Here is a 22,153-nt window from a genome sequence, read left to right on the forward strand (position 1 = left end):
GCAGCTGTTAAAGTCATGCACGTGTTAGGAGTCAGAATTAGATTTGGCAGGTATGCTTCCCGAAAGCCCGCTCCATCAGCCGGAAATTAGTCACCTGACCACCAGGCCCCAGTAGTCACCACTGGCCCATCAGGAACGATATGTCTGCATTACATGTCCATTTCATCAGTGTCTATATGATGGTTGTTGGCATGACTTATCATACCACACCTATGTCTGTGTTATGCCTGACATCACAGCATTGGTATTCCTCAGGATAACATTTATTTGTTCAAGTGATTTCAAAATCTCTGACTGTGAGGGGAGGACATGGTAGAGTGTTACATGCAGACCTCCTTCCCTGATACCAAAGTACCATTACAGGTGAACTTCTCCTTTTACAGGACTAAGGGGATTATCCAATTAGCTGCGAAGAAACATCGGGATTGAGAAATGGATGTTTTTCGCAATTCCCCAAAGTCCCCCCCGCCCCGATGTTTCTCCTATATTTCTTTTGGGCTATCCTATTAGGATCACCTGAAAAAAATTTTTTTTTCGGAAACACACCGGTTCAGTGAAACCTGTGGGTTGTTTTTTTCACATCCTGTGGATGTGAAAACAGAGCTGCCGTGAGAGATTTGGTTTCGCCTGCCTGAGACAGGTGAAAAAAAATCCCTGATAAACCGCCCCTCACACTCCTGATTCAAATAGTACATAAGACTGACATGCATGTACTGTTATTTATTGCCTAAAAGTTTTGTATTTCAGATTTGTTTTTGTATACTGGGTGTTTAGCTAGAAGCCCTTTGTATGTGACTTTTTAAACATTCCAAATTAAGATCCGTTTAGTGGCATATTTAAAAATCTGAATTCTGACTACACTTTGAGCTTGGTTGGGGTAAAAATAAAGCTTACAGGCAGTAAAGGGTCATTCCATCATTGCACATTTTCTTAATTTCTCTCAGATGCCTTTGTCAGATTCAGAGATGCATAAACGCCTTTGCCAGTGATCTAACTCTAATAGTAGGAACTTGACTGATTTAACAGGGCGGAAAATAATTCTTTCTCAAATGGTCTTCAAGTTATGTCAGGTCATTTTACTTGCCAGTAGCCATATCTTCGTGATCTCCTAATCCCAAATGTGCTGGCATTTATACCTTTGTCTGTTCCTTGTTTAGAGCTCTGTGGCATTGGAGCACTATCGGGGTTGAACCTGCGCCCATTTGCCGTGTTTTCACACTGTGCATACTCCAGAACCAAACGTTCACAACTGTGGGCGATTCTGAGTGGTACGCAATCCATTCGCATCTGCACTTGGGACTGAAGAGACATAAATCGGCTGTAGTTGGGCATTCTCACGTAGACCATGTTCAGTTGGGGACATGCCAGTGGAACTGCTGCTATGCCAGGTTGGCTGGAAGCAGAAATACATCTATTATCAGATGCATCTTTTCACCAAGTATAGGGCTGTTGCAAGCATACGAATAGATAGTGCTTGCTAAGGTGCGTAAAACTCTGCATACAGGAGAAAGTATGCATTAAGTGATGCACTGATATGGTACTGCAGCAGGAGGCATCTTGTAAATGTAGACGCCTACTGCATGTGTTTGTGATCCTGTGCTGCGCCCTAGGACTTGTGGCTCCATTTAGCTGTGAGCTCCTACAAAGAGGCTGGGAGACCTTCAGCTGAAGATGGAGAACCTGTCCTCCGCACTCCTCAGAAACTGAGCCAACACACATCCATTTTGGATAAACTGAGGCCATCATTGCCCCCTCCCCACCCCCAAATGGCTGCAAACTGTCAGTCAAGTGACATCTGCACCCATCCTGCTTTCGATGATGCAGTACACATGCGCAAACTCCCGAACATTGGTACTTTGCGACATGGCCAGTAGATCCTTTTGAAATCTAAATAAGGGCCATAGAGCAGCCTTTATGTTGACCTTGTAAGTTAGAAACAGAGGGACAGATGTATTAAGCCTGGAGAAATGATGAAGTGGAAGGTGATAATGCACCAGCCAATCCGCTCCTATCACTTGTCCAGGCTTAATACATCTGCCCCAGAGTGTTTTAGCCCAGTTGGCAGCTTGCGTTGAGGCAGTTGCTGTTTATTTAAATGGGGAACAGCCGCATTGCACCTCTGCATTTATTTGGCTGTTTTATCCCTGTACCTACAGCATCTCTTCTGTGAAATGACCTTATTTGCAAGCGACGCTTATTAGAAATACAAAAAGAAAATAAATGCACCTGTTACAACTTTTTTTTTTTTTTCGTAAATGTTCAGTGAGCTATGTAAATATGTTCCTGACATGTAAGGTTACCAGATGTGTCCCTGTTTTGGTGGTCCCAGCTCTGGCAAACCCCAGGGCACAACCTTACTGTACCTCTACTGCATATCCGTCTTTGTGCCATTGAGCACCTATCATTGATTAAGATAGTAGCTCTTCCTCTGCTGTTATTAGTTTCCATTGCTGAGATATCTTGGCCGAATGTAATGACGCCTGAGTTTGGGGGCCATGCGGGATGCCAGCCGAACTCATACTTTTTTAGTTTTTTTTAAAGGGGCAATCACTTACAAGGCATGGTTTTGCCTCATAAGTGATCACTCCTTTAAAAAAAAAAGTCTAGTTCAGCCGGCATCCCGCATGGCCGCCAAACTCGGGCGTCATTACATCCAGCCCCTTAACAGAAAGGGCTTCTATTACAGAATTAGCACTCAACCACTTGCTCGGGTCTGGGACTCAAGGTCAACACCAATTAGGTAGACACACCTTAGGTCAACACCCAAAATAGGTCGACATGGAAAAAGGTCGCCATGAGGTTTTTATGATTTGTTGTTGTGTTTTTTTTTTTTTTTTGGTGTTGTTTTCTTTGTATTGTGACCGGGAACCCCAATTAGTGCACCGTGTCCCCTCACATGGCTCGCTTCACTCGCCATGCTTTAGGCAGGTTACCGTTCCCAATTGTAGCTCACGTGGATCGTAAAGTATGAAAAAGTAAAAAGAATAAAAAACCAAACCCCCCCCCTCATGTCGACCTTTTTCCATGTTGTTTTTGTCCATATCGACCTATTTCTGGTGTCGGCCTAAGGTGTGTTGACCTGGAGTCCGGATACCCACTTGCTCGCAGTGCCTCCGTATGGATTGCCTGGTACTTCTGGACCTTTTTTGGCCAAAGTATAAAGCTATTAAGTACTCTGGAACCTTTAGTCATTGTGAAAGCAACAACAGAAAGTTTATGTAAGGGATGAGGATCAGCAAGGGCAGGAACTGGAGAGCTGGGCATATTCTAGAAATGTTTGGCATTTCTGGTGGCGAAACCTGCAATACATGACACAGGAGGGGTGATTTAAGTATATATGGCTGTCAGTATAGGTATTACTCTCCAATGTATGCGTGGGGAACTAAGGAACTTGGGTTGTTGAATGCTTAAAAAAAATGCTGTTGTTGCAACAAACAAATGTAACGTGTTTGGTTTTAAATGTATTCTTTTCAAAGATGCATACTGGGCTTAGCCACCCTATATTGGATGTGACTTAAATTGGGGCAGGATGAAATATTGAAGTTTGTCCCTAGATTTATTTTTCTGACTCATGAACTTTTACTTTACATTTTTAATTTGTCCCTTTTTAGTATTTGTCTAACATTAATATTAAGGTATATGCTCAGTTGTTCCATTAGTTTCTTTCTCTTCCCCAGGACCCCTTTATTTACTGCCAGAGGTCTCCTGTTGGTCTAATGGAGCTGGGATATTATTTTCACAATACATTATCTTGGGATGTTCCCTGATGCCAAAGGAATGTGTGCAACATCATTGGCAGCTGGGGGGATGGAAAGCTGTGAAAGTGACAGAGGACACGTAAATACGTGTCAGACTCGACTCCCTATGTTTGTTCGTGTCCCCAGTGGCGAATTTCTCATTAAGTGCATGCCACTTGTGTTGGTACTGTCAACCCATAAAGTACCAGTAACTGCAAAATTATATCCACTGAACTGTACCATATGCCATCTTGAATGGAGCATAAATGGCTAGAATATGCATATACTGCCGCTGTAAGCTGTCCCACTTAGTAAATATGTATACATAATGAAAAATAAAAAATTGTCCTAGTTAGTGGCATTTTTATTATTTGATTATATTGGCTATCATCAAATGAGGGCTTCTAACCAATCAATACAAATAATAAAATTAGTCAGGCAGGGGGCAGCCCTTACTGTTGTGCCTAGGGGCGCCCTCGCCCCTAAATCCTCCCCTGTCTGTCCCACTGTTGTAGGACTGTGCAACCGTCCAGCGTTTTGGTGTTTCATATGACAGCGTGGCATAACCAGCTTTGATTTTCTGATTAACACGCTGGCTGGGGCTGTTGCCATGCCCCTCCAGGGTGGTCACTCTCTTTAGTCCTGATATAGAGAACTCTGAATGTTGGGAGGTATGTGATAGACTGCACAGAGGGGTAACATGAAAGTATGTGTAGCCTACATAATCCAGGTACCAGGCACAACTAATCACAGATACATTTCTGTGTTAGATTACCTGGGCACTATGAATATGACTGCAAGGTGCCAACCTGTTTATACCACTAAGGGTTATGAATGTTCTTGCAGATGCCTCTATATTCACTGTGTTTGACAATTACATAATTTACCAATTTATAATGGTTTATACTATTGTAGACTGTGTGTATGTAAGCATAGTTCTAGCTATGGAATTGCATTCTCCAATATGGGAAATATCCCATATGCAGACACCAGTAATAGCGGCATGCTCTGGACTTTCAAAATGAGCAACCGAACTGGGATGCGGTTATTTTACCAGCGGTCAGGAGATCGCCTGTCACAATACAGACGCCGGGATCCCGAACCCTATATATCCCGCCGGTCGGCATGCCGGCCAACAGGGACTATTCCCACTCGTCCACGACACCCATTGAGTGGGAATAGAGCCTGTGGCGAGCCACCGAGCCCGCAAGTTTTTTTGTTGCGCTCGCTCCCCCCTCCTTCCCCGCCGGCCATCTAACAGTCGGGATCCCAGCATCACCGCCCGTCACACATACCCAACCCACTACGCGGAATATGTATTTTATTAAAGCATTATACTCTCTATTCAACATTGTATGTGTAGTGCTATCCAGGATGGACCTTTCCAAAAACAATGCTAACATGGAAGCAGTGGAATTGGGTTTCTGGGAGAGATCATGCCTACAATATATCGTATTATATACAGGGTGTAGTGCCACACAAGTCTCTACTAACCATGAAGCAATCATTAGAACTGTGATGCTGAAGGGCATCTGCTTTACTGTATAACCAGGGTCAATAAATAATGTTTAGAAACCACTGAGCAATAACGAAATGTATTTAATTGTTAGAGTCTGGTTCATTTTGACCAAGCATTTCTATTGTTTGTGTGTTGCTAATAACGTTTAATAATCTCATATATCCAGGTTATCCAAGGAAAAATTAATGTATCAAAAAGAAGCCAAACAACAGGAAGAGAAGATTGAGCGGATGAAACGTGACGGAGGGGATGAATATGACATTAAAAAACAGGCAAGTAATGATTTGCAATTGAAAATGCTGTTCTCCTCATATTCCACATTTCTAGTGGTTATTTATCATGATGCATGTAACCCTTTGCTTATTTTATACTCCTTAATAAGAGCTTTTTCTATCAGGGGACAATTAAAGCATTATCCACAGTGCCTCCTACACCATGGCACCATATACATATCAAATTGCAGAACAGTTACTTGGCTTTTCCTAAATAAGGTCTTATACCCATTCATTTTATAGACTTTATTGGGTATATGCAATTGCCGGCGAATCGCGGCAATTTTTCGCCCGTTTTTTAATTCGACACAATTCGACCGTCGAATTCCGGCAAGTGGGTACCGAAATTCAACATATTCAATAAAAAACGGATTCGACAGTCCCGCTGTCGAAAAACGGCCGATTTGACGGATTTTGATCCGATTTTTAAAAAACGGGAAAAAACCCGAAAAAAAATAGCGTGGGGTACCCCCTCCAAAGCATAACCAGCCTCGGGCTCTTCGAGCCGGTCCTGGTTCTAAAAATCCGGGGGAAAAACTGACAGGGGATCCCCCGTATTTTTAAAACCAGCACCGGGCTCTGCGCCTGGTGCTGGTGCAAAAAATACGGGGGACAAAAAGAGTAGGGGTACCCCGTATTTTTTACACCAGCATCGGGCTCCACTAGCTGGACAGATAATGCCACAGCCGGGGGTCACTTTTATACAGCGCCCTGCGGCCGTGGCATTAAATATCCAACTAGTCACCCCTGGCCGGGGTACCCGGGGGAGGGCTGCGGATGGGGGGCTGATAGCCTTGAGAAAAATGAAAGAATATTGTTTTTTCCAGTAGTACTACAAGTCCCAGCAAGCCTCCCCCGCAAGCTGGTACTTGGAGAACCACAAGTACCAGCATGCGGGAGAAAAACGGGCCCGCTGGTTCCTGTAGTTCTACTGGAAAAAAAATACCCAAATAAAAACAGGAGACACACCGTGAAAGTAAAACTTTATTTCACACCTGCCGACACACACATACTTACCTATGTTGACCCGCCGACTGCCACGCCCCCCTAGTCACTGAAGAAGCCGGGGTACCTGTGAATAAAATTATACTCACCTGATCCAGTGTCAAGATTATAATCCACGTACTTGGCAAAAAAAAAACGAACACCTGGACCAGGCGGACTGAAAGGGGTCCCATGTTTACACATGGGACCCCTTTCCCCGAATACAGAGACCCCCCCGTGACTCCTGTCACAGAAAGGTCTCTTCAGCCAATCAGGAAGCGCCACGTCGTGGCACTCTCCTGATTGGCTGTATGCGCGTCTGAGCTCAGAATTCGACCGCAATTGCATATACCCCTATAACTAATCTATAGGGATCTGAAAATAGAATGCATTGTCACCAGATATACTCTTATTATTACTTAGCGTTTCCTAATGCATCACCAATTGTGGCCTGTAAGAGGTACAATCGTTAAAGTACAACAGTGATACATAGAAATATAGAATTTGACAGCAGATAAGAACCACTTGGCCCATCTAGTCTGCCAACGCAGGCCATGGTGGGAATTGAACCTAAGAACTCTCAATGCTGTGAGGCAGTAATGCTAACCATTACACCATCCAAACTGGTACTAGACCTGATGATACTCCACTGGCCTGGATGAACTTTGCCAGTGTTAATATGAATCCTGTTGCAACACATTTATAAAGGGAGTTTATTATTTTGTGACTAGCATTCCTGAAATTGGAAACACTCTTCTAAAAACAGTGCTGAGTGTGGGCTGTTTGTTATATGTCATCTTAAGTATAAATAGGTTGGGGTTTTTTTTTTTTTTTTGGAAGATGGGGGGGGGGGGGGTTGTGACTGTCTTGCTCCACCTACACAATTTTCGCATGGCGGATTTATCTTGCATGCAGCAGAGTACAGCGTTTATTCACCACTGCGTTATACATATATTGATACTGACCTGTTTCAAGTTCACCATTCTCAATGCTGTACTTGACTACCATGACTTCAACTACCACAGGTTACATGTTTGCCTGTTATACAAACGAAATGACTTCTGTGTCTCATCCTTTCCTTTACACCATTGGTCTCCAACCTTAATTGGGGTGTGAGCTACTCGAGAAAAATTAAACCACCTGAGGAGCTACTAAAGTTTTTGAAAAAAAAAAAAGTACTTGAAAGGTTGCTGGAGCGCTCTCAGTGTTAAGACTGGACTTGTGGACAAAAAAGTTTCTGGTGCCCCTCCCATTGCTATATTAAAAGTAAAGAATTAGTGCTCCAAAAAGAGGGTGTGGCCTCACTGCAAGGGGTGTGGCATTGCAGGAAGAGAATACCTTTTATCCCAGTTTTGCAACGTGCACGCCCAGACATTGGCCACCACAGGAAGAAAAAAAATCCTGATTCATGCCCTTTACATTATTTGTCATTTTTCCTCCTTATAGTAATGCCCATGACACATTATGCCACACATGTAATGCCTGTGATACATTATGCCACACACCGCAATGCCCGTGATACATTATGCCACACATCGCAATGCCCGTGATACATTATGCCACACACCGCAATGCCCGTGATACATTATGCCACACACCGCAATGCCCGTGATACATTATGCCACACACCGCAATGCCCGTGATACATTATGCCACACACTGCAATGCCCGTGACATATCATGCCACACACCGCAATGCCCTTGACACATTATGCCACACACCGTAATGCCCTTGACACATTATATCACACACCGCATTGCCCATGACACAGTATGCCACGCATCATAATGCACATTACACATATTATCACACACCGCAATGCCAGTTATACATTACGCTCCACAGTAAGGCTTCTAATTAACTTTAAATTACCTGCTCGTTGTCAGGGGTCTGTGTTCTGATTATTGCAGGTATCACCTCACCTAGTTAGAGTCAAATAAACTGTACAATCCAATATGCTCCATCAGTATACACCCGCATTCTGCTGATTATTGCAGCCATTGCCATACCTATTTAGACTCTAAATAGGTGTGGGGATTGCTGCAAAAATCAGCACAATGCATACTGATGGAGCATATTGGATTGTACAGTTTATTTGTCTCTATCTAGGTGAGGTGATACCTGCAATAATCAGCACAATGCAGGTGTATACTGATGGAGCATAATGAGGTTGTGGCACAGCCACATTATACTCCAGCATAATACATCTGCATTGTGCTGACTGCTACTACACTACACACACACTGAAGCCTTTTAAAAACATTGCTGCTGGCACCTGTAGGACTCACTACCTACCCATTTGCAAGGTCCGGATGGTGTGTGCACACTTGAAGCGGCTACTCAGGGGCATGGTGAAAGCGCCACCAGCTCTACCGCGTACCTCGTGAACTGCCGCAGCCGGGGCACACGCCCGCGGCCGGTGCGCACGGTGACGTAAAGCCGCGTATAACAGCTCCCTGCCGCCTCCTACTCCCCGAGTACCAGTGCATGTGATTAGTGTCAGTATTGATGGCTGGATTCTGCCCGCGAGCTGCTCCAATTACAGCGGTGAGCTACCCGTCACTCGCGAGCGATGGGTTGGCGACCGCTACTTTACACTATAGTCAGCTCACCGTTACCTTGATATAATATTATTATTATTATTATTATTATTATTATATATGCTTCCAATTGTAAAGCGCAACATAATATGCTGCGCTTATGAGAAACTTTAAATAAATATATGTTCATAAATGTAAGTTTATGGAGAAAAATAATTCAATGTGCAGAATGTTTGTCCATATTTTTTAACAGCTGTACAAAAATAAGACAATAACGATCATATAACAACACAGGTTAATAAACATATGAGAGCATACTACTGTTTTAAAAATGGTTTATAACCTTGAAGCAGAAGTTTAAGCAGCTAAACCACATCTGCAACTTTATTCCTAAATTGGCGTAGAGTAACTGCCACAACATCACTGCTTTACAGAAAACATGGAGAGAAATGTAAGTTTCACATGTAAGTGATATAATTTGGGTTCTCAGGTGCTGGCTTGTAGTACATTGATCCCGGTTCATTGCACTGAAATATAATTTAGGCCAGCTCATGATTCTTCTAAAAGAGAAGGTAAACTGCTACTATTTCTTGTCCTTAACATAAGGATTTGCACAAAACAACATTTAGGCGTACGTAGGCAGGAAAAATGTTCACGTTCGGTGGGGTTCCAGTTTAGTAATTTTTCTCCCAGCCGCATGGTGAGAATATCATCTCTGCTAAAATGAAATGCGGCGATAAGTAATAACTTTTTATGCATGATAAGCACCAAAATACAAACCTGCTGTTTTCTGCTTATCATTTTCTTTACCTTTCTCTTTCACTTAAAATCTCCTGCCAGGGTCTCGCAACATGATCAATATACTCAATAACACTTTCTCCCCCCCCCCATACAGTAATTATCTCAATGTGATTTTATCTCGGCACAGTATTTCTTTATTAGCTACAAGATCCTGGCAATTTGTTTTTATTTTTTTTATTTTTTTAATACAAGCAGCTGATCCCATTCAGGGTAAAGGTGCTCTACGGAAAAACAGCGGAAAGCGTTTATTTTAAGTAAACTTTCAGAACCGGAGCTGGGCTTTCTGTGACTGACAGCTCTGCCTCTCCGTGTGCTGTCCTTCTCTGCTGTTTTTGAATCAAGCATGAAGAAAACCATTTGTAGAAATGCAGCATTTTTTGATAAACAGAATAGTTTTTCTCAAGTGATTTGTTGATTAGAAGTCAAATCGGGGCTAGCAATTTGCTTTTGATGTCATATTATATTTAACTAATCTGCTCAGAGCTCTTATTTTTAAGTCGATGGGTGTTTTTTTTTTTTTGTTAAAAAGGAATAAATAAGTAAATGTCACTGGTTTGATTTTAAGGATAATGAGAAAAACAGCGGTGAATCGAAATCATTTGCTGTTATTTGACTTGCAAAATAATGTTAATTTCTCTAACGTCCTAGTGGATGCTGGGGACTCAGAAAGGACCATGGGGAATAGCGGCTCCGCAGGAGACTGGGCACAAAAGTAAAAGCTTTAGGACTACCTGGTGTGCACTGGCTCCTCCCCCTATGACCCTCCTCCAAGCCTCAGGGTGCAATCTAGGTGGCTCTCCTGAGCTGCTTAGAGTAAAAGTTTAAAGTAGGTTTTTTATTTTCAGTGAGACCTGCTGGCAACAGGCTCACTGCACCGAGGGACTAAGGGGAGAAGAAGCGAACTCACCTGCGTGCAGAGTGGATTGGGCTTCTTAGGCTACTGGACATTAGCTCCAGAGGGACGATCACAGGCCCAGCCATGGATGGGTCCCAGAGCCGCGCCGCCGGTCCCCTTACAGAGCCAGAAGACTGAAGAGGTCCGGAAAATCGGCGGCAGAAGACGTCCTGTCTTCAATAAGGTAGCGCACAGCACCGCAGCTGTGCGCCATTGCTCTCAGCACACTTCACACTCCGGTCACTGAGGGTGCAGGGCGCCGAGGGGGGAACGCCCTGAGACGCAATAAAAACACCTTTTCTCTATCGTCCTAGTGGATGCTGGGGTTCCTGAAAGGACCATGGGGAATAGCGGCTCCGCAGGAGACAGGGCACAAAAAGTAAAGCTTTTCCGATCAGGTGGTGTGCACTGGCTCCTCCCCCTATGACCCTCCTCCAGACTCCAGTTAGATTTTTGTGCCCGGCCGAGAAGGGTGCAATCTAGGTGGCTCTCCTAAAGAGCTGCTTAGAGAAAGTTTAGCTAGGTTTTTTATGTTACAGTGATTCCTGCTGGCAACAGGATCACTGCAGCGAGGGACTGAGGGGAGAAGGAGTCAACTCACCTGCGTGCAGGATGGATTGGCTTCTTGGCTACTGGACATCAAGCTCCAGAGGGACGATCACAGGTACAGCCTGGATGGTCACCGGAGCCGCGCCGCCGGCCCCCTTGCAGATGCTGAAGACAGAAGAGGTCCAGAATCGGCGGCTGAAGACTCCTGCAGTCTTCTAAAGGTAGCGCACAGCACTGCAGCTGTGCGCCATTTTCCTCTCAGCACACTTCACACGGCAGTCACTGAGGGTGCAGGGCGCTGGGAGGGGGGCGCCCTGGGAGGCAAAATGAGTACCTATAAAGGCTAAAAATACCTCACATATAGCCCTAGAGGCTATATGGAGATATTTAACCCCTGCCTGATTTCTCAAAATAGCGGGAGACGAGCCCGCCGGAAAAGGGGCGGGGCCTATCTCCTCAGCACACGGCGCCATTTCCTCTCACAGCTCCGCTGGTCAGGACGGCTCCCAGGTCTCTCCCCTGCACTGCACTACAGAAACAGGGTAAAACAGAGAGGGGGGGCAAATTTATGGCGATATTTTTATATAACAAAGCAGCTATAGGGGAGCACTTATTATAAGGCTATCCCTGATATATATATAGCGCTTTTGGTGTGTGCTGGCAAACTCTCCCTCTGTCTCCCCAAAGGGCTAGTGGGTCCTGTCTTCATTAGGAGCATTCCCTGTGTGTCTGCTGTGTGTCGGTACGTGTGTGTCGACATGTATGAGGACGATATTGGTGTGGAGGCGGAGCAATTGCCAAATATGGGGATGTCACCTCCTAGGGGGTCGACACCAGAATGGATGCCTTTATTTATGGAACTACGGGATAGTGTCAACACGCTAAAGCAGTCGTTTGACGACATGAGACGGCCGGACAATCAATTAGTGCCTGTCCAGGCGACTCAAACACCGTCAGGGGCTGTGAAACGCCCTTTGCCTCAGTCGGTCGACACAGACCCAGACACAGGCGATGACTCCAGTGGTGACGGTGACGAATCAACCGTATTTTCCAGTAGGGCCACACGTTATATGATTTTGGCAATGAAGGAGGCGTTACATTTAGCTGATACTACAGGTACCACTAAACAGGGTATTATGTGGGGTATGAAAAAACTACCTATAGTTTTTCCTGAATCAGAAGAACTAAATGACGTGTGTAATGAAGCGTGGGTTGCCCCTGATAAAAAGCTGATAATTTCAAAGAAATTATTGGCATTATACCCTTTCCCGCCAGAGGTTAGGGAGCGCTGGGAAACACCTCTTAGGGTGGACAAGGCGCTAACACGCTTATCTAAACAAGTGGCGTTACCCTCTCCTGAGACGGCCGCACTTAAAGATCCATCAGATAGGAGGATGGAAAATATCCAAAAAAGTATATACACACATGCAGGTGTTATACTACGACCAGCTGTAGCAACTGCCTGGATGGGCAGTGCGGGGGTAGTTTGGTCAGAATCCCTGATTGAAAATATTGATACCCTGGACAGGGACAATATTCTACTGTCGTTAGAACAAATAAAGGATGCATTTCTTTATATGCGTGATGCACAGAGGGATATATGCACACTGGCATCACGGGTAAGTGCTATGTCCATTTCGGCCAGAAGAGCTTTATGGACGCGACAGTGGACAGGCGATGCGGATTCAAAACGGCATATGGAAGTTTTGCCGTATAAGGGGGAGGAGTTATTTGGAGTCGGTCTATCAGATTTGGTGGCCACGGCTACAGCCGGGAAATCCACCTTTCTACCTCAAGTCACTCCCCAACAGAAAAAGGCACCGACTTTTCAACCGCAGCCCTTTCGTTCCTTTAAAAATAAGAGAGCAAAGGGCTATTCATATTTGCCACGAGGCAAAGGTCGAGGGAAGAGACAGCAACACGCAGCTCCTTCCCAGGATCAGAAGCCCTCCCCGGCTTCTACAAAAGCCTCAGCATGACGCTGGGGCTTCTCAAGCGGACTCGGGGACGGTGGGCGGTCGTCTCAAAAATTACAGCGCGCAGTGGGCTCACTCGCAAGTAGATCCCTGGATCCTGCAGATAATATCTCAGGGATACAGGTTGGAATTAGAGACAGATCCACCTCGCCGTTTCCTGAGGTCTGCTTTACCAACGTCCCCCTCCGAAAGGGAGACGGTGTTGGAAGCCATTCACAAGCTGTACTCTCAGCAGGTGATAGTCAAGGTACCTCTTCTGCAACAAGGGAAGGGGTATTATTCCACTCTTTTTGTGGTACCGAAGCCGGATGGCTCGGTAAGGCCTATTCTAAATCTGAAGTCCTTGAACCTGTACATAAAGAAGTTCAAGTTCAAAATGGAGTCACTCAGAGCAGTGATAGCGAACCTGGAAGAGGGGAACTTTATGGTATCCTTGGACATCAAGGATGCGTATCTCCACGTTCCAATTTACCCCTCACACCAGGGGTACCTCAGGTTCGTTGTACAAAACTGTCACTATCAGTTTCAGACGCTGCCGTTCGGATTGTCCACGGCACCTCGGATCTTTACAAAGGTAATGGCCGAGATGATGATTCTTCTTCGAAGAAAAGGCGTATTAATTATCCCATACTTGGACGATCTCCTAATAAGGGCGAGGTCCAGAGAACAGCTAGAGATGGGATTAGCACTGTCTCAAGAAGTGCTAAAACAGCACGGGTGGATTCTGAATATTCCAAAATCCCAGTTAATGCCGACAACTCGTCTGCTGTTCCTAGGGATGATTCTGGACACGGTTCAGAAAAAGGTTTTTCTCCCGGAGGAAAAAGCCAAGGAGTTATCCGAGCTTGTCAGGAACCTCCTAAAACCAGGAAAGGTGTCTGTACATCAATGCACAAGAGTCCTGGGAAAAATGGTGGCTTCTTACGAAGCGATTCCATTCGGCAGATTCCACGCAAGAATTTTCCAAAGGGATCTGTTGGACAAATGGTCAGGGTCGCATCTTCAGATGCACCTACGGATAACCCTGTCTCCAAGGACAAGGGTGTCTCTTCTGTGGTGGTTGCAGAGTGCTCATCTATTGGAGGGCCGCAGATTCGGCATACAGGATTGGATCCTGGTGACCACGGACGCCAGCCTGAGAGGCTGGGGAGCAGTCACACAAGGAAGAAACTTCCAGGGAGTATGGACGAGCCTGGAAACGTCTCTTCACATAAACATTCTGGAACTAAGAGCAATATACAATGCTCTAAACCAGGCAGAACCTCTGCTTCAGGGAAAACCGGTATTGATCCAGTCGGACAACATCACGGCAGTCGCCCATGTGAACAGACAGGGCGGCACAAGAAGCAGGAGGGCAATGGCAGAAGCTGCAAGGATTCTTCGCTGGGCAGAGAATCATGTGATAGCACTGTCAGCAGTGTTCATCCCGGGAGTGGACAACTGGGAAGCAGACTTCCTCAGCAGACACGATCTTCACCCGGGAGAGTGGGGACTTCATCCAGAAGTCTTCCACATGCTGGTAACCCGTTGGGAAAGACCAATGGTGGACATGATGGCGTCTCGCCTCAACAAAAAACTGGACAGGTATTGCGCCAGGTCAAGAGATCCGCAGGCAATAGCTGTGGACGCGCTGGTAACGCCTTGGGTGTACCAGTCGGTGTATGTGTTTCCTCCTCTGCCTCTCATACCAAAAGTATTGAGAATTATACGGCAAAGAGGCGTAAGAACGATACTAGTGGTTCCGGATTGGCCAAGGAGGACTTGGTACCCGGAACTTCAAGAGATGATCACGGAAGATCCGTGGCCTCTACCTCTAAGGAGGGACTTGCTTCAGCAGGGTCCCTGTCTGTTTCAAGACTTACCGCGGCTGCGTTTGACGGCATGGCGGTTGAACGCCGGATCCTAAAGGAAAGAGGCATGCCGGAAGAAGTCATTCCTACTTTGATTAAAGCAAGGAAGGAAGTAACCGTGCAACATTATCACCGCATTTGGCGAAAATATGTTGCGTGGTGCGAAGATCGGAGTGCTCCGACGGAGGAATTTCAACTGGGTCGATTCCTACATTTCCTGCAATCAGGATTGTCAATGGGTCTCAAATTGGGATCTATTAAGGTTCAAATTTCGGCCCTGTCGATTTTCTTTCAAAAAGAATTGGCTTCAGTCCCTGAAGTCCAGACCTTTGTTAAGGGAGTGCTGCATATACAGCCTCCTGTGGTGCCTCCAGTGGCACCGTGGGATCTAAATGTGGTTTTGGACTTCCTAAAATCTCATTGGTTTGAACCACTAAAAAAGGTGGATTTGAAATATCTCACATGGAAAGTGACCATGCTTCTAGCCCTGGCTTCTGCCAGGAGAGTGTCAGAATTGGCAGCTTTATCTTACAAAAGCCCATATCTGATTTTCCATTCGGACAGGGCAGAACTGCGAACTCGTCCGCATTTTCTCCCTAAGGTGGTGTCAGCATTTCATCTGAACCAGCCTATTGTAGTGCCTGCGGCTACAAGTGACTTGGAGGACTCCAAGTTACTGGACGTTGTCAGAGCATTAAAAATATATATTGCAAGGACAGCTGGAGTCAGAAAATCTGACTCGTTGTTTATATTGTATGCACCCAACAAGATGGGTGCTCCTGCGTCTAAGCAGACGATTGCTCGTTGGATCTGTAGCACAATCCAACTTGCACATTCTGTGGCAGGCTTGCCACAGCCTAAATCTGTAAAGGCCCACTCCACAAGGAAGGTGGGCTCATCTTGGGCGGCTGCCCGAGGGGTCTCGGCATTACAACTTTGCCGAGCAGCTACGTGGTCAGGGGAGAACACGTTTGTAAAATTTTACAAATTTGATACTCTGGCTAAGGAGGACCTGGAGTTCTCTCATTCGGTGCTGCAGAGTCATCCGCACTCTCCCGCCCGTTTGGGAGCTTTGGTATAATCCCCATGGTCCTTTCAGGAACCCCAGCATCCACTAGGACGATAGAGAAAATAAGATTTTACTTACCGATAAATCTATTTCTCGGAGTCCGTAGTGGATGCTGGGCGCCCATCCCAAGTGCGGATTATCTGCATAAGTTGTACATAGTTATTGTTAACTAATTCGGGTTATTGTTAAAGGAAGCCATCTTTCAGAGGCTCCGCTGTTATCATACTGTTAACTGGGTTTAGATCACAAGTTGTACGGTGTGATTGGTGTGGCTGGTATGAGTCTTACCCGGGATTCAAAATCCTCCCTTATTGTGTACGCTCGTCCGGGCACAGTACCTAACTGGAGTCTGGAGGAGGGTCATAGGGGGAGGAGCCAGTGCACACCACCTGATCGGAAAAGCTTTACTTTTTGTGCCCTGTCTCCTGCGGAGCCGCTATTCCCCATGGTCCTTTCAGGAACCCCAGCATCCACTACGGACTCCGAGAAATAGATTTATCGGTAAGTAAAATCTTATTTTTTGGCAAAAAAATACATCACATATAGCTCCTGGGCTATATGGATGCATTTAACCCCTGACAATTTTTCCATAAAAAAGCGGGAGAAAGGCCGCCGAGAAGGGGGGGAACCTATCTCCTCAGCACACTGGCGCCATTTTTTCCTCACAGCTCCGTTGGAGGAAGGCTCCCTGACTCTCCCCTGCAGTCCTGATCTACAGAAACAGGGTAAAACAAGAGAGGGGGGGCACTAATTTGGCAGATAAATATATACAGCAGCTATATCAGGGAAAAACACTTATATAAGGTTATCCCTATATATATATAGCGCTCTGGTGTGTGCTGGCAAACTCTCCCTCTGTCTCCCCAAAGGGCTAGTGGGGTCCTGTCCTCTGTCAGAGCATTCCCTGTGTGTGTGCTGTGTGTCGGTACGTTGTGTCGACATGTATGAGGAGAAAAATGGTGTGGAGGCGGAGCAATTGCCTGTGTTAGTGATGTCACCCCCTAGGGAGTCGACACCTGACTGGATGGTCTTATGGAAAGAATTACGTGATAGTGTCAGCACTTTACAAAAGACTGTTGACGACATGAGACAGCCGGCAAATCAGTTAATACCTGTACAGGCGTCTCAAACACCGTCAGGGGCTCTAAAACGCCCGTTACCTCAGGTCGATACAGACACTGACACGGACACTGACTCCAGTGTCGACGGTGAGGAAACAAATGTATTTTCCAGTAGGGCCACACGTTACATGATCACGGCAATGAAGGAGGTTTTGAACATTTCTGATACTACAAGTACCACAAAAAAGGGTATTATGTGGGGTGTGAAAAAACTACCCGTAGTTTTTCCTGAATCAGATGAATTAAATGAGGTGTGTGATGAAGCGTGGGTTTCCCCCGATAAAAAACTGCTAATTTCTAAAAAATTATTGGCATTATACCCTTTCCCGCCAGAGGTTAGGGCACGTTGGGAAACACCCCCTAGGGTAGATAAGGCGCTCACACGCTTATCAAAACAAGTGGCGTTACCGTCTCCTGATACGGCCGCCCTCAAGGAACCAGCTGATAGGAAGCTGGAAAATATCCTAAAAAGTATATACACACATACTGGTATTATACTGCGACCAGCAATCGCCTCAGCCTGGATGTGCAGTGCTGGGGTGGCTTGGTCGGATTCCCTGACTGAAAATATTGATACCCTGGACAGGGACAATATATTATTGACTATAGAGCATTTAAAGGATGCATTTCTATATATGCGAGATGCACAGAGGGATATTTGCACTCTGGCATCAAGAGTAAGTGCGATGTCCATTTCTGCCAGAAGAGGGTTATGGACGCGACAGTGGTCAGGTGATGCGGATTCCAAACGGCATATGGAAGTATTGCCGTATAAAGGGGAGGAGTTATTTGGGGTCGGTCTATCGGACCTGGTGGCCACGGCAACGGCTGGGAAATCCACCTTTTTACCCCAGGTCACCTCTCAGCAGAAAAAGATACCGTCTTTTCAGGCTCAGTCCTTTCGTCCCCATAAGGGCAAGCGGGCAAAAAACCACTCATATCTGCCCCGGGGCAGAGGAAGGGGAAAAAGACTGCAGGAGACAGCCTCTTCCCACGAACAGAAGCCCTCCCCCGCTTCTGCCAAGTCCTCAGCATGACGCTGGGGCCTTACAAGCGGACTCAGGCACGGTGGGGGCCCGTCTCAAGAATTTCAGCGCGCAGTGGGCTCACTCGCAAGTGGACCCCTGGATCCTGCAGGTAGTATCTCAGGGGTACAAATTGGAATTCGAGACGTCTCCCCCTCGCCGGTTCCTGAAGTCTGCTTTACCAACGTCTCCCCCCGACAGGGAGGCGGTATTGGAAGCCATTCACAAGCTGTATTCCCAGCAGGTGATAATCAAGGTACCCCTCCTACAACAGGGAAAGGGGTATTATTCCACGCTGTTTGTGGTACCGAAGCCGGACGGCTCGGTGAGACCCAATTTAAATCTGAAATCCTTGAACACTTACATAAAAAGGTTCAAGTTCAAGATGGAGTCACTCAGAGCAGTGATAGCGAACCTGGAAGAAGGGGACTATATGGTGTCTCTGGACATCAAGGATGCTTACCTCCATGTCCCAATTTGCCCTTCTCAGCAAGGGTACCTCAGGTTTGTGGTACAGAACTGTCACTATCAGTTTCAGACGCTGCCGTTTGGATTGTCCACGGCACCCCGGGTCTTTACCAAGGTAATGGCCGAAATGATGATTCTTCTTCGAAGAAAAGGCATCTTAATTATCCCTAACTTGGACGATCTCCTGATAAGGGCAAGGTCCAGAGAACAGTTAGAGGTCGGAGTAGCACTATCTCAAGTAGTACTACGACAGCACGGATGGATTCTAAATATTCCAAAATCGCAGCTGATTCCGACGACACGTCTGCTGTTCCTAGGGATGATTCTGGACACAGTACAGAAAAAGGTGTTTCTCCCGGAGGAGAAAGCCAGGGAGTTAACCGACCTAGTCAGGAACCTCCTAAGACCAGGCCAAGTGTCAGTGCATCAATGCACAAGGGTCCTGGGAAAGATGGTGGCTTCTTACGAAGCGATTCCATTCGTCAGATTCCACGCAAGAACTTTTCAGTGGGATCTGCTGGACAACTGGTCCGGATCGCATCTTCAAATGCATCAGCGGATAACCCTGTCTCCAAGGACAAGGGTGTCTCTCCTGTGGTGGTTACAGAGTGCTCATCTCCTAGAGGGCCGCAGATTCGGCATTCAGGATTGGGTCCTGGTGACCACGGATGCCAGCCTGAGAGGCTGGGGAGCAGTCACACAGGGAAAAAATTTCCAGGGCTTGTGGTCAAGCATGGAAACGTCACTTCACATAAATATCCTGGAACTAAGGGCCATTTACAATGCCCTAAGTCAGGCAAGGCCTCTGCTTCAGGGTCAGCCGGTGTTGATCCAGTCGGACAACATCACGGCAGTCGCCCACGTAAACAGACAGGGCGGCACAAGAAGCAGGAGGGCAATGACGGAAGTTGCAAGGATTCTTCGCTGGGCGGAAAATCAGGTGATAGCACTGTCAGCAGTGTTCATTCTGGGAGTGGACAACTGGGAAGCAGACTTTCTCAGCAGACACGATCTTCACCCGGGGGAGTGGGGACTTCACCCAGAAGTCTTCCACATGATTGTGAACCGTTGGGAAAAACCAAAGGTGGACATGATGGCGTCCCGCCTCAACAAATAACTGGACAGATATTGCGCCAGGTCAAGGGACCCTCAGGCAATAGCTGTGGACGCTCTGGTAACACCGTGGGTGTACCAGTCAGTATATGTGTTCCCTCCTCTGCCTCTCATACCCAAGGTACTGAGAATCATAAGAAGGAGAGGTGTAAAGACTATACTCGTGGCTCCGGATTGGCCAAGAAGGACTTGGTACCCGGAAATTCAAGAGATGCTCACGGAAGACCCGTGGCCTCTACCTCTAAGAAAGGACCTGCTCCAGCAGGGACCATGTCTGTTCCAAGACTTACCGCGGCTGCGTTTGACGGCATGGCGGTTGAACGCCGGATCCTGAAGGAAAAAGGCATTCCGGATGAAGTTATCCCTACCCTGATCAAAGCCAGGAAGGATGTAACTGTGCAACATTATCACCGTATTTGGCGTAAATATGTTGCGTGGTGTGAGGCCAGGAAGGCCCCTACAGAGGAATTTCAACTGGGTCGATTCCTGCATTTCCTGCAAACAGGACTGTCTATGGGCCTCAAATTAGGGTCCATTAAGGTTCAAATTTCGGCCCTGTCAATATTCTTCCAAAAAGAACTAGCTTCAGTTCCTGAAGTTCAGACGTTTGTCAAGGGGGTACTGCATATACAGCCTCCTTTTGTGCCTCCAGTGGCACCTTGGGATCTCAATGTAGTTTTGGGATTCCTAAAATCACATTGGTTTGAACCACTCACCACTGTGGACTTAAAATATCTCACATGGAAAGTGGTAATGCTGTTAGCCCTGGCTTCAGCCAGGCGTGTATCAGAATTGGCGGCTTTATCCTATAAAAGCCCTTACCTAATTTTTCATACGGACAGGGCAGAATTGAGGACTCGTCCTCAATTTCTCCCTAAGGTGGTTTCAGCATTTCACTTAAACCAGCCTATTGTGGTGCCTGCGGCTACTAGGGACTTGGAGGATTCCAAGTTGCTGGACGTAGTCAGGGCCCTGAAAATATATGTTTCCAGGACGGCTGGAGTCAGAAAATCTGACTCGCTGTTTATCCTGTATGCACCCAACAAGCTGGGTGCCCCTGCTTCTAAGCAGACGATTGCTCGTTGGATTTGTAGTACAATTCAGCTTGCACATTCTGTGGCAGGCCTGCCACAGCCAAAATCTGTAAAAGCCCATTCCACACGGAAAGTGGGCTCATCTTGGGCGGCTGCCCGAGGGGTCTCGGCTTTACAACTTTGCCGAGCAGCTACTTGGTCAGGGGCAAATACGTTTGCAAAATTCTACAAATTTGATACCCTGGCTGAGGAGGACCTGGAGTTCTCTCATTCGGTGCTGCAGAGTCATCCGCACTCTCCCGCCCGTTTGGGAGCTTTGGTATAATCCCCATGGTCCTTTCGGAGTCCCCAGCATCCACTAGGACGTTAGAGAAAATAAGAATTTACTTACCGATAATTCTATTTCTCATAGTCCGTAGTGGATGCTGGGCGCCCATCCCAAGTGCGGATTGTCTGCAATACTTGTACATCGTTATTGTTACAAAAATCGGGTTATTATTGTTGTGAGCCATCTTTTCAGAGGCTCCTCTGTTATCATGCTGTTAACTGGGTTCAAATCAAAAGTTGTACGGTGTGATTGGTGTGGCTGGTATGAGTCTTACCCGGGATTCAAAATCCTTCCTTATTGTGTACGCTCGTCCGGGCACAGTATCCTAACTGAGGCTTGGAGGAGGGTCATAGGGGGAGGAGCCAGTGCACACCAGGTAGTCCTAAAGCTTTTACTTTTGTGCCCAGTCTCCTGCGGAGCCGCTATTCCCCATGGTCCTTTCGGAGTCCCCAGCATCCACTACGGACTATGAGAAATAGAATTATCGGTAAGTAAATTCTTATTATTGCTTTAGTTGGTGTCAGATGGGCATATTAGAATAACCCAGAGTTTTGCCAGTTTTGATGTATGGATGGTGCAGATGGTCTCCCGCTAGGATGGTATGGCACCCTAACTCACACCTCCAGGAGGAAAATGCATATTGTTAAGCTACCTTATGTATACGGTTTATGGGCCTGATTCAGAGATTATGCAAACCGATGGTTTATGTACATCTCCAATGTATTCTGTACTGGGCATGGATAGGACTCATTCTGCACATGTGTGAAAAGGGGTCCTGTGTCATCAGATGCAGTGCTAGTTCCTAAGCTACAGCCTGATTCAAAGGCTGCGGCCGCTTGGGGGCAGCAACGGGAATAGTTTCCCAAAACAG

General features: G+C 46.4%; 1 protein-coding gene across 1 annotated transcript in view; it reads left to right on the top strand.

The window, feature by feature from the left end:
- TBCA (tubulin folding cofactor A) overlaps positions 1 to 22,153 on the top strand; it is a 135,495-nt gene that overhangs the window by 83,391 nt on the left and 29,951 nt on the right. Inside the window, exon 2 of the mRNA XM_063963642.1 lies at positions 5,423 to 5,532. Coding sequence (XP_063819712.1) covers positions 5,423 to 5,532 — 110 coding nt within the window. The remainder of the gene's footprint in view (positions 1 to 5,422; positions 5,533 to 22,153) is intronic.

This window comes from Pseudophryne corroboree, chromosome 1 (genome assembly GCF_028390025.1).
Source record: "Pseudophryne corroboree isolate aPseCor3 chromosome 1, aPseCor3.hap2, whole genome shotgun sequence".
Lineage (NCBI taxonomy): Eukaryota > Metazoa > Chordata > Amphibia > Anura > Myobatrachidae > Pseudophryne > Pseudophryne corroboree.